Here is a 12,909-nt window from a genome sequence, read left to right on the forward strand (position 1 = left end):
ACATCAGTTCCAATCTTCCCATCCCCCCACAAGGTCCCTGTTCAGCATAGCAGGTGAGGCCACCTGGGCGAGGTACTGGTCCTCCTCCCTAGTTGTATCCCCCGACCCAATGCCTGATGCTCCAGGACACTGCCATTGAGGCGGTAGAGGTGGGATCCCTCGCTGAGTCCGAGGGAAAAAGCCAACCCTGGAGGGTAAACAGATTAGGAAGAAGAAGAAGAAGAATGTCGAGGTTGAAAGAGAGCGGGAGTTGACCAACGGATGTCAGACCGGAACGATGAAAATGAAGGGCCCTTTTGCAAGTTGGAGGGAACAGTATTTAACTGTCAACATAACTCATGGAATGCATACGAAATGTAATACCAATTGCTACTAAGTTAGAAATTGTGGAAATGAGGCCTGCAATTTCCTGATTGTTGAGACATAGATTTTCAATATTATCCTTTCCTACAAAGCAATTTATTTCAAATAAACAGCTTAAAGCAGTTAGATAATCACTTGCATCCATGTTTGAGTCAATACTTGATCATAAAGTGTCTCTCCTGCAGTTGTACCTTCCACATCAGGATCGTAGCCAAGGGAGGATGGGGAGGGGGTTAGACCCCCCCCATAGAAATTTTACAAAATAAAATAAACATAAACTAACACTAAGCAGGGGAAATTCGACTCAAAGGGTTGGTTCTTTTGAATATTCATAGAGACAAAATTATAAAACCAACAGATCTCTTGAATTTATTTTCTAAGAAGCCTCGAAAGTTGGATTTTAGACTGTAATATGAACATACCATTCGCCGTAAAACTATTTACTTTGATCATATTGTTCTTGTTCTGTATTTTAATGTAAGATTTTGTAATGTACTGCAATCTGAATATCAACATAATTTACTTGTATCAGTGTTCTTATGACACTCGTGCATGCGCGCAAGTAATTTAATTATGTTCTATCATCATTTTGTAACAATAGCCCCCTTTTACCCCCCCTCCCTCGGTTGATCATGGTTACGCTACTGTTCCACATTAAAACCTACACTTTAACCCCGAAGTTAATTCTGTTATAATATATTTTTATTTGACACTTCCTGTTAATTCATTTGTATCCCTTTCATATCTTCGACTTCTTTACTTCCTGGACGAATCTATAGACCTAGTTACACCACGGCAGGCTGATAAAATGAAGTATTTCCGTAAATTAATACCCGTAATGTGCAACTTTTGGCCCTTCTGTGGCTTCAAGGACTATCAACTGTCTGGAGTTCTTATTCTTTCCCCGAATCCTGATAGGAATACCCATCATAATCGTCTAGCTGATAATATCTCATTATAAAGTCTACTCAGTGGGCCCACCAGAATGATAAGTTGTGAATCAAATTAGTCCTACTATATTTACACGCAGAGTGATCCGTAAAATATCTACACATTTTTCTGAAATCCCTCTCTTAATTGAAATTATACTTTACCGACGAGAATAACGATCATCTTGAAGGCAGCGAAGTATCCAAAATCGTCTTCCGCCCAGCCGAACTTCATCCGAACAAACAGGTAAAGTACGGAGAATTCCCCTGTAAAAGACAAATTGGCAAGAATTACTAGACAAACACTCACTACAGAGGACTCTGATCTTAAAATGTATGTGTCTCTTGTTTCAAGCCAGGGCCGGTTTTAGCGGGTGGCTGGCCCACTTAACAATCTGACAGCTTCAAATTTCGAAAATAATGTACATTAGAAAACTTGAACTACAATAGAACCCTGGCAGAAAAGATGCAAACACGATGAGAATATGACAATTTAACTTCACATATTTTCTACATATATACAATATTCTGCAGAAATGGCTAAGAATTGTTCCCAAAATACAGATATGCTTTCCACCATTTCTGCTGCTGATCCTTCCTCTGATTAATTCATGAATTCAAAATTCCTCCGCACATTTGCGAAATTATACAATCGAGATGAAGGAATCATTACTCATATAAATAGTCAGTATTCTCTTGTCAAAATTATTCAAAAGTATTATGAAAAAACATGTTCTATCTTCCGAAAAATTAATACAGTGGGAGAGTGTTTTAAGGAGAATATTTCTTTTTAAAATGTCGTAATTCTTCTTGTGATTACTGCCACGGCAGAGCCTAATTTCTAAAAAAGACTCTTTATCAAAGCATACCCGAGAACAACTACGACCGCTGAAAATATTCGTAACGTAGCAGTAGCTACCATTTCATGCCTTTGGTGCAAAGTAAAGCAATAATCTGTAAATCCTTACGTTTTTATTGATATCAGCAAATACGTCACTTAGATCTGGTAAAAATCACAAAACAGCAAATTTGGGTTTAGGATAAACACACTTTTTTACAGACGTGCCAATTACCCCGATTTAAGCGGGGGACTCCCTATTTTTGGTGGTCCTTTCTCCCTCTCTCCCGATCGCAGAGACTTATCTCCCGACTTTGAGAACAGATTTAGTATTGTTAACATTGATGCTTTCACGGTCCGTACTTGTAGACATGATACGGACTTTTGACCGTAGGCCGTGACAGGAAAACAAGGTGAAACTTTTCACGTTTCGCAGAGAACTTCGCTCCGCGTCTTCAGAAGAAAATCTCGACTGTCCGTGAGGAGGACTTCTGCAACAATGAAGGTTTGAATTCAGATGTTAGTAACAGAAGTGTAAGTGGTATATTCATTCGTCACCAGATGGCTCACCGTACGCGGTACAGCGCTAGCATTCGAAGCGGAAGCTAACGGCACCATCAGAATCATCTTGAAGGGGTGGGAGGTGGGGCTATAACAGGTGTACACACGTATGAAAGTATGACTCTGACACAAGCCTGGAATGAAACATCTTGTGATGAGGAACGAATCTGGAAAACACAGAAACGAAATAACGATAGTGAAAGGACAGGTAAGAGAACTATCTACTTAAATCCTCAATGGCTGAGAACCATGTATTACTTAATTGATAGCCAGTGTCCTTGTTAAAATTGTTAGGATTTCTACGTATTTCCACAGCTTCCCGTATAACCGTATAATCCTCGACCTGTAGTGTCTAGTGTGGGTAAGAGCTCGAACATCTTGGAACACGGATATTTCTTTGGTGTTTCTTGATTGCGAGTAATAGTGGGGACAATTTGCCCTTGCTTTTACCTAAACTATGAGCAATTTTAGTCAGAATGCCAAAGACGGTTTTTATATTATGCTTCCGGAGAACTTAGACAATTCTGTCTGTAGTGTTGTAAATATGAGGCAGGTAGGCAGTTCACTTCTTCTTTCTGAGATCTTTGCTTATGTGTGTCTCTGGGAACGTTGTAACCATTACCCTTTAATGTGACTTTTAGTGTGTCAATAATAATAATAATAATAATAATAATAATAATAATAATAATAATAATAATAATATTAATAATAATCAGCTTGCGGTGTTCTTAAATGACAGAGTCTCTAACGTAATGCTTTTTTATTTTATCACTTCCACATGGCGATGCCGACTGTGAGAATATTTTTGGCATATTTATAAGGAGAAAAACTCAATTCAGATCAAAGATTTCCGAAAAAGAATTCTGGAAAAAAGTTAAACATTAAAACCCATTCAACACGGCCAGTGCTTTGAGCAGAAATCTAGTTCAGAAATTTATGAAGAGGTCTAAGGCAGTTATAATGATGAATCGTGTTTTCTAAAGCTCAGATAATGCAGTATTTCAGTACTTATAAAATACATGCAATATTTCAGTATTAATTAATTAATTAAATAATAAGAGAAGTAACATAATTGAGAGTATAAAGCGTTAAATATTTTCAAAGTTACGTCGTCAATTATGTCGGGATATAACGCGAAAAAAAAAACCTCCTGATTTTTGAATTTTGAAAGTTGCTATTTTTTATATTGGCTTTCGTCGCACCGACACAGATAGATCTTATGGCGACGATGGGATAGGAAAGGGATATGACTGGGAAGAAAGCGGCCGTGGCCATGATTAATGTACAGCCCCAGCATTTACTTGGTGTGAAAATGGGAAACCACGGAAAATCATCTTCATGGCTGCCGACAGTAAGGTTCGAACCCACTATCTCCCGAATACTGGATACTGTCCGCACTTAAGCGACTGCAGCTATCGAGCTATCTGAGAATATTAAGTAAATATTATACCACAGGGCTACTCAATTTTAGTGTATGGATAAGAACACAACATTTACTTAAATTCTAAAAGAATGGCACGGTACGATATATATTATGTTGTGTACAAGGTATAATTAGGACTCATATAGGCTATTGCTAAATTAAACAAATCTGTGGCGGCATCGGGAAGAATGAACTCGCCCCACATACAGAACGCACCCTCGTGCACGATGCAACACAGGGTGTATAGCTTCTTGAACTAGCGTCATTTGGCGGCGTCGCGTGTGTATGAGCATGAGCATCACGTCTCTTTGGGTCTCGTTGGTATAATCAATGTATTTTATATGCAAAAGTGTACTAAAACTTTATGTGGTGTCTGTGTAAATAAACCTGTCATCCATGAGGGCTGATTTATTTATGGAAACGATGTAGAGCCGATTGCAACCAAGACTCCATAAATTTACAGTTGTAGCCGTTCAGGCAAGCAGCTCAATGTTGAAAACATCCTAGGGATATGAGCTACGAATTTTAGGTAAATAAAATATAAGAATATATTAGTTATTTATTCCTAAAAATTACAATAATTTTATTAATACCCGTTATCCGGTCAATTATGCCTTTGCTGGCGAGATGTAGTGTTTACAGTGCACTATGTCTTCTGGTATGGGCTATATCAAATTTGTTACTTTCATTGACCTGTCTCAGTCTCATCCTTGGCTTTGACAATATGAAAGTGACTGAGGTATGAGTGAAGCTAGTAATACCATTCCTTATGCAGCCAGTCCCTGTTATGAATGGTGTGAAAATATCGCTCATAGGGTCGGTTGGTGCATGAATTTCAGTGGGCTTGGCAGACTGATATGTAATAGCAACGGTTGGCTCGGTGAGGAAAGCAACGGGAAACTACCTCACTCCTCATTTCCCTAGTACGCCTCTTCAGTGACGCCTAGGCTATTTATGACAGCTGTTGGCGGAGCTGCAGAGGATCAAACCAGCCTTCGGGCTGAATACCCAACATACAACATACATACATCCGGTCAATTAGATTAGCAATTTGCCTTTTTCTACCACTACGAGCCCTAATTTATTTATTTATTTATTTATTTATTTATTTATTTATTTATTTATTTATTTATTTGATTTTTGTTCAACAGGCATTTCTGCTCACTTACAGAACATTCCCATTTCTTATTTCTAATTTTATAAATTATTTACAATAAAAATTAAAATATACACATAATATTATACTTATGAACTATGGACAGTGGTAAGTGTGTGTTTCAACTTGTTATTTTAATTCCTCCTAAAATATACATTATTAATCTAAATTAATCTAAGGACTATATTATTCATGGTACCCAATAATGCTACTCTATTTACTTTATGTCTTATTTCTGTGCGAGTTCCCTTCTGACTGACCTTAACAAGATACTCTCGTCGTGAAATATGTCCACGTTTGGCATTTTATTAATTAACTGACATATTCTGTTTAATGGTGAATTCATATGGTTATTTGTGTTTGACCTTTTAAGAAAGAAAGTTAAATTATTTCACTTAAGCACCGCTACGAGCGCTAATGTGAGTCAATACAGAGTTTCACTTAGGCCCTTATAACTACACTCGGTATGGACATTTTTTAAACAATCAAAAATCACCTGAAGGTATTGAACCATGGAACACATTACAGAAGGAATAATGTAAATAAGTTAATGTGGCTAGGATGTTAATAAAAAAAGAAAACGAGTATAGAAACAAGCAATTTAATGCTGACTTTTTTGGAACTGCATTTAGTCTAGAAGAGAGATTTTCGAAATTTGTTTCTTAGTTTGACAGGGGTATCCAAGACTCACAATTTGAAACCATTCCGGGCCCATTAGCTCTTAAGATGTTGGCACAATTGAGGATATTGCTTAATTATACGGTTTTTGTGGCATGGGAACGCCCTATTTTGTCTGCTAAGAAATATTTACAAAATTAAAAACTTACCCATGAAGGGCCCCAGGAGAGAGAAAATGGAGAGGGCCAGGATGATGATGCTGCTCCTATAGTAGCCTTGTCGGGGACGTGTCGCTGTCCTCACTGCTTGTACGAACTGACTAGCGTCACAACAACGGCCTATGTGAGTGGCCCGCTCAATACTCCCTGTTTCTGGCACCCGGAGAAGACTGATGAGGCCCAACAGGTTCATGACGACGCAAACACCGAAAGTGCCTGCGAAGCCGACGTACTTGTTGAGTATACCGCCAAGCATTGAGCCGATCGGGGCACCCAGGAACACAAATGATGTCGCTATGCCCAACCTGCAACGAGAACAAATATTTTGATTGTGGTTGTAGTCTCTGTACCGGTATGCATATTTGTAATTAATTGTATCTAAACATTTGCCTGAGGTGAAAATGGGAAACCATGGAAAGCCATTTTCAGGCCTTGCCGACAGAAGGGTTTTGAATGCCCTTTACTTTAAAGTACGTCATGCATATGAACGAATTTGGGTGTGCGCTTACGCGTATGTGAATAACCAGGAGCCGCCACTGTCGGATATTCTGGTAGACAGATATTATAGAGCTTGGAGTGCTTCTCCACCTCACGCTGAAATTCAACATTGAACCCATGTTCACTCGTCACGGTGTTTTCTTTTTTGGCTGGTGAGATCTATAACCTGTGACAATAAAGTTCGCTAAATGAAGTCAGAACGGTCGATCCGGCAACACTGGCAACACGCAACGCTGCACTTGCGTAGCAGCAGGTTTTGATCACCTGCTCCCAACATTGTTCAGTTGAGCATCGTGTGTGTGCCGTGTAAGACCTGTTTGACACAGAGCGTGTTTAGTGCGTTGGTTCTGAACTGCGAACTGGAACATGAACGACCAAATGATCAATGTACAGTTTTGTTTTAAGCTTGGCAAGACACCGAAAGAAACGCATGCGATGCTGGTAATTTTTTTTTTTTTTTTTGCTAGTTGCTTTACGTCGCACCGACACAGATAGGTATTATGGCGACAATGGGACAGGGAAGGGCTAGGACTGGGAAGGAAGCGGCCGTGGCCTTAATTAAGGTACAGCCCCAGCATTTGCCTGGTGTGAAAATGGGAAACCACAGAAAACCATTTTCAGGGCTGCCGACAGTGGGGTTCGAACCTACTATCTCCCGAATACTGGATACTGGCCGCACTTAAGCGACTGCAGCTATCGAGCTCGGTGCTGGTAATATTTATGAAGATCAATCACTGTCCTTGAAGTGTGTGTACGAGTGGTTCGCCCGTTTTCGAGGAGGCCGGGAGAGTGTTTCTGACAACCCCCGTAGCGGAAGACGAAACCATTGAGAAGGTGAGGACATTAATCGCGAACGATCGGCGATTCACTGTGCGCATTATAGCGGATGAACTGCAGGAAAGAGATGTGACGATATTCCTGACATCCAACGAAACGTGACGAGGCTTTTAAACACCATCCCAAAGGAAGCCTTCTTGCAAAGTTTCCAGGACATGTAGCCTATCGCCGATCTCAGCAGTGCATAGTTATGGGAGGGGACTATTTCGAAGGACAGTAAGGTCACTGTTATGCATTGTTCATCTAAGTTGATAGTACAGGACTATTCACCGAACTTTATTGTCACAGTTTGTATGTTAACACTTACAGGTGGCTCACACGAACTCCGCAACTTTTACCTGCTCAACACACGAACTCCGCAACTTATCAGTAGGCCTAAACCATAAAATAACGAGCTTAAATTACAAGAAATTGCAACACCATGAAGGCATTGGTCGTTTGTGTTGATTTTCAAGATATAGAACTATGCCATGTTGGTATGTAAACGATCAAATTTTCAGACCCATTGGATTGTTGCTACAGGTCTCCCCACGTGATTGGTCGCGGAGGAATCAACTCCAGTATACGGACACTGGTGTAGCGTAGTTGACTTGCAGTCTGTGCAGTGAAGTGTTCCCCGTCAAACATTCCTCGACGACAGGGAAGAGCACGCTATCAACAACTGTCGCCGTTTGAGAAGGCTCGGATAATTGGGCTGTGTGAAGCTGGATTATCGCTAAGGACTGTCGCTGCACGTGTTGGCCGACAGGCATCTACGGTACAACGTGTATGGCAGCAGTGGTCAAATGAAGGTACCCACACTCGTAGACCTGGCACAGGCCCAACGCGACAGACAACTGTGAGAGAGGATCGCCGCATCATTCGGATGGCCCGGATGGAACCCCATGCAACAACAGTGCAAATTCGAGCAGCTGTGGCACCCCACGTTACACAAGAAACAGTTGGTAATCGTCTGCGTGCAGCTGCCTTACGAGCCCGTGTCCCTGCAGAAGGTGTTCCATTGACCCCACAACAGCGACGTGTAAGGCTGGCCTGGTCTCGAGAAAGATCGACGTGGGTCGACGAATGGCATAGGGTCGTCTTTAGTGATGAATCGTGCTTCTGTCTTGCCCGCAGTGATCGCCGGAATCGTGTGCGCCGACGTACCGGGGAGAGGGGCCGCCCAGATCTTATTGTCGAGAGGCACACAGGGCCAACACCAAGCATTATGGACTGGGAGCTATTGGCTTTAATGTGAAATCAAAATTAGTGCTTGTTGAGGGCACTATGACTGCTCGACAGTACGTTGATAGGGTACTCATTCCAGTGGTTGTCCCTATGATGGCGAACATTGCTAATAGGATGTTTCAGCAGGACAATGCACGGGTTCAAACTGCACGCATCTCCAGAGAAGCTCTCCACGACATCACAACCTTAGAATGGCCCGCCAGATCCCCGGACCTCAGTCCTATTGAGCATGTGTGGGACATGATGGGTCGACAACTGGCCAACCGTCTTCAGCCACCCAGAACTCTGGAACAAATGACCCGTGCAGTGCAGCAAGCATGGGCCACAATTCATGAGGAAGCGATCCAGGGCCTTATTGATTCCATGCCTCGACGAATTCATCAATGTATTGCAGCTCGTGGTGGGCACATCCTGTATTGATTGTTGTCCAAACTTGCGGTCAGAGGGACCTGAAAGTGTAATCATCGAAGCACAACCGAACACTCGTCCTGCATGTTCAATTGTAACAATGTAGCAGTACTCCTTCTGGGTGTTGCAATTTCCATTTTCTTCAGTGTATTTTTAAGCTAACTATAACATTTGGATGACGACAAAGAGTTTAAAGTATGTAATCACGAGATTAGATTGCAAGTGCATATTATCTTATGACTATTCTTAAGCTAACGATAACATTTAAACTTTGTACGAAATACATTTCTAAAAGTGCGCTCTGTCCATTTCACCATTTTTCCATCGCATAATTTTCTTGTGGATGTCTTTGTTTGGTTTTCTTGTCAGTTTTTGGTACGGAACCAGAGCGGACACTATTTAGTCGAATGTAAGAGTCTGTTTGTACTCTTCTGAAGATGGATCATGATTGTGATTCCCCACGTGCCAAGACAAAACCTGACCACTCCCCTGTGTAAAATGTATGGCAATACAGTTCTCCTCCTTCGAGCACCATCCCTGATCACCAGGAGATTTCACTTTCCTTAAGTTTAATCTATATATATAAATTAAAAGAACATGTCCTGACTGACTGACTCATCATCGCTGAGCCAAAACTACTGGACATAAAGAAATGAAATTCTGAGGATACATTTATATTACAAAGTAGGTGCTCGCTAAGGGAGGATTTTTGGATATTCCATCACTAAGGGGGTGAAAAGAGGGGTGAATTTTTAAAATGAGTGTATCTGTATCTCAAAACTTAAAAAGTTTACAGATGTAAAAATTGGTATTTAGAATCTCCTTTAAAAAATGAAGAAACACGTGTTTCTTTGTTTTAGGAAAATCCCATTAGAAGGGGTGAAAAAGGGGTTGAATGTCTTTAATGAGGATACTTATATCTCAGAAACTGAAGATATTACAGTCCTGCAAATTGGTACTTGCAATCTCCGTTAAAATAATCACCTTTTTTTTTTTTTGGGAAATCCAAATCTAATTAATGGGGGTTAAGCAGGAGTGACAAATGGGGTGAATTTTTTTGAAAGGCTATATCTATAGTATATCTCAGAAACGTAAAATGTTACAGATGTAAAAATTGCTCTTTGGAATCTCCTGTAGAAGTAAAGAAAAATAGGTGATTCGTTTTTGGAAACTCCACTTAAGGGGAACTAAAAAGGGGGTGAATTTTTAAAATGAGCATGTCTACAGTATATCTCAAAAACTTAACATGTTGCAGAAGTGAAAAATGGTATTTTTTAAACCTCTATTAAAATAAAGAAACAAGTATTTTTTGTTTTCGTAAAAACCATTTGGGTGGGTGGTAAAAATGACTGAAAATAGGGTTGAATTCTTTTTATTAGGATACTGATACCTCAAAAACTGAAGAAGTTATAGACTTGAAATTTGGTATTTGGAATCTCCTTCAAAAATAATGAAATACGTTTTTTTGTTTTCGGAAATCAAAGGGGGCTGGGGGTGGGGGTAGAATTGAAAAATTATTTTATTTATTTGTATGAAGATACTATTATCTCAAAAACGAAAGATGTTGCAGACGTGAAAATTGGTATTTGGAATCTGCTTTAAAAGTAAAGAAACACGTATTCCTTTGATTTTGGAAAATCCAATTGGGGGAGGGGGGTGAAGGATTTGAAAAATTAATCGAAATAATTGTATTATGAGGATAATTACATCTAATAAAAACTAAAGTTGTTACAGACGTGAAAATTGGTATTTTGATCGCCTTTAAAAACAAAGAAAAATGCATTTTTGGGGGAAAGTCATCGTGGGAGGGGCAGGGATGAAAAGGAGATGAATTCCTTTTATGAGGACACATATCTCAAAAACTGAAGATGTTACAGTCGTGATAATTGGTATTTATAAGACCCTTTACTAATAAAGAAACAAGTATTTTTCTGGAAAATTCACTTAATTGGGGGGGGGGGGGAATGTGAAAGGAAGCGAAAAAAGTGTATTCTTTTTATGGGGTAACTTATATCTCAAAACTGAAGGTAACAGACGTGAACATTGGTATTTGGAATCTCCTTTAAGCATAAAGAAACACGCCTTCTTTCTGTGTGGTGGGGGGAATGGACTTGAGGGCGGCGGGGTGGAAAAGGAGTTGAGACCAATTGATTTTACTATTCATAATGTACTTGATTCTGATCATAAACCGATCATTTTTAATCTTTCCTGGGTTCGTTTTCAAGAGCCATCTTTTCATTTGTAGTACCTAAAGTTAGATTACAGTAGATTCTCCTGGCACATAAATAAAAATTTAAACACAATAAATGACAAGAATGATATTGACCATGCAAGTGTTCACCTCTATAATAAGGTCAATAATGCACAGAAGTATATCATTCGTATCGCCAGAAATCCCGCGCACTTGCCTACGCGCGACAATGGTGCTACCGGGCGAGTTGGCCGTGCAGTTAGGAGCGTACAGCTGTGAGCGAGTTCGAACCCCACTGTCGGCAGCCCTGAAGATGGTTTTCCATTTTCACACCAGGCAAATGCTGGGGCTGTACCTTAATTAAGGCCACGGCTGCTTCCTTCACATTCCTAGGCCTTTCCTGTCCCATCATCGCCATAAAACTTATCTGTGTCGGTGCGACGTAAAGCAAATAGAAAAACAGGTCACATTGTCAGCAATGACAGTGGCAGCAGATGTAATTTACCACCAAGTAGCGGTCTTGCATCTTGCTGCGGGGTCCAGAACAATAATAAAAATAATAACCTAAATTTAACTACTATCAGCCACCCTAATAATAACAATAATGTTTTGGACCCTCGTCAAAAAGTGCAGACCGCACTGGAGACGGGTCCTGGCCGGGTAATAACTACGAATGCAAGTCGGCCATGGGTTCAGTATCACCAGGGCACCCAAGACGACACCACGCCAGATCTCCTCAAGGATTTGATCCATATTAAAAATGCTTATAGGAAAAGATGGCAAAGATTTAGGGACCCAACTGACGGGGCAGAATACCTGGATGTAGCCCGGGAAGTATGAAATAGTTTCCTGGAAAGAAAGATAAATGGGAGGAACTTTGCCGTAATCTCTCAGAAAACAAGTCAGATCATGACTTTTGGCAGATTATATATAAAACGTTAAGCATTCAATTATAAATGTCAGTATAATACCGTAGCGAAGCACGGGTATCTTGCTAGTGTTGTTATAAATAGGAGTGTCTGACCCCTTTCACTATACCTTCCTTTTACACTGTTCTCCATCTTCCGTATCACTATCCTGCACGTCTAACAGCACTTTCTCGGCACTAGGTTCGCCACTACTATGCTCTTCTCTGCCGTCAGCTATATGCTAGCCGAACGTACCTGTTTTACTGTTGAAAACAGTTCCTAGCAGACAAAGCAGGGTCCCCTTACTATGAAAAACTAAAATTAAGCAATTTCCTCAATTGCGCCGAAAGTTGAAGGGCTAAAAGGCCCGGAAAGGTTTCAAATTGTGAGTCTTGGATAGCTCTATTGAAGTAAAAGAACAAACTTGGAAAATCACTTCCGACCTAAATGCAGTGCCGGAAAAACATTCGAAAATTGCTTCTTTCCTTACTCACTTCCTTTTTGATTCAAATCCTAGCCAAATTAACTTATTTATGTAATTATTTCTGTAATGTGTTCCTTGGTTCAATACCCTCAGAAGCTATCTTGATTTTTGAAAAATGTCCACAAAGAATGTACTTATGAGGACTTAGTGAAACTCTGCATTGATTCACATTAGCGCTCGTAGTGGTAGAAAAAGGCAAACTGCTAATCTAATATTTTTTTATATATTAGCTGTACGTCGCACCGACACA

At 40.3% G+C, this 12,909-nt stretch overlaps 1 protein-coding gene across 1 annotated transcript in view; it reads right to left on the reverse strand.

Annotated features, from left to right (window-relative positions):
• LOC136862947 (proton-coupled folate transporter) overlaps positions 1–12,909 on the reverse strand; it is a 129,617-nt gene that overhangs the window by 17,574 nt on the left and 99,134 nt on the right. Inside the window, exons 4-5 of the mRNA XM_068225204.1 lie at positions 6,098–6,411; positions 1,458–1,559 (exon numbers count right to left, since the gene is read on the reverse strand). Coding sequence (XP_068081305.1) covers positions 1,458–1,559; positions 6,098–6,411 — 416 coding nt within the window. The remainder of the gene's footprint in view (positions 1–1,457; positions 1,560–6,097; positions 6,412–12,909) is intronic.

Source organism: Anabrus simplex, chromosome 1 (genome assembly GCF_040414725.1).
Source record: "Anabrus simplex isolate iqAnaSimp1 chromosome 1, ASM4041472v1, whole genome shotgun sequence".
Lineage (NCBI taxonomy): Eukaryota > Metazoa > Arthropoda > Insecta > Orthoptera > Tettigoniidae > Anabrus > Anabrus simplex.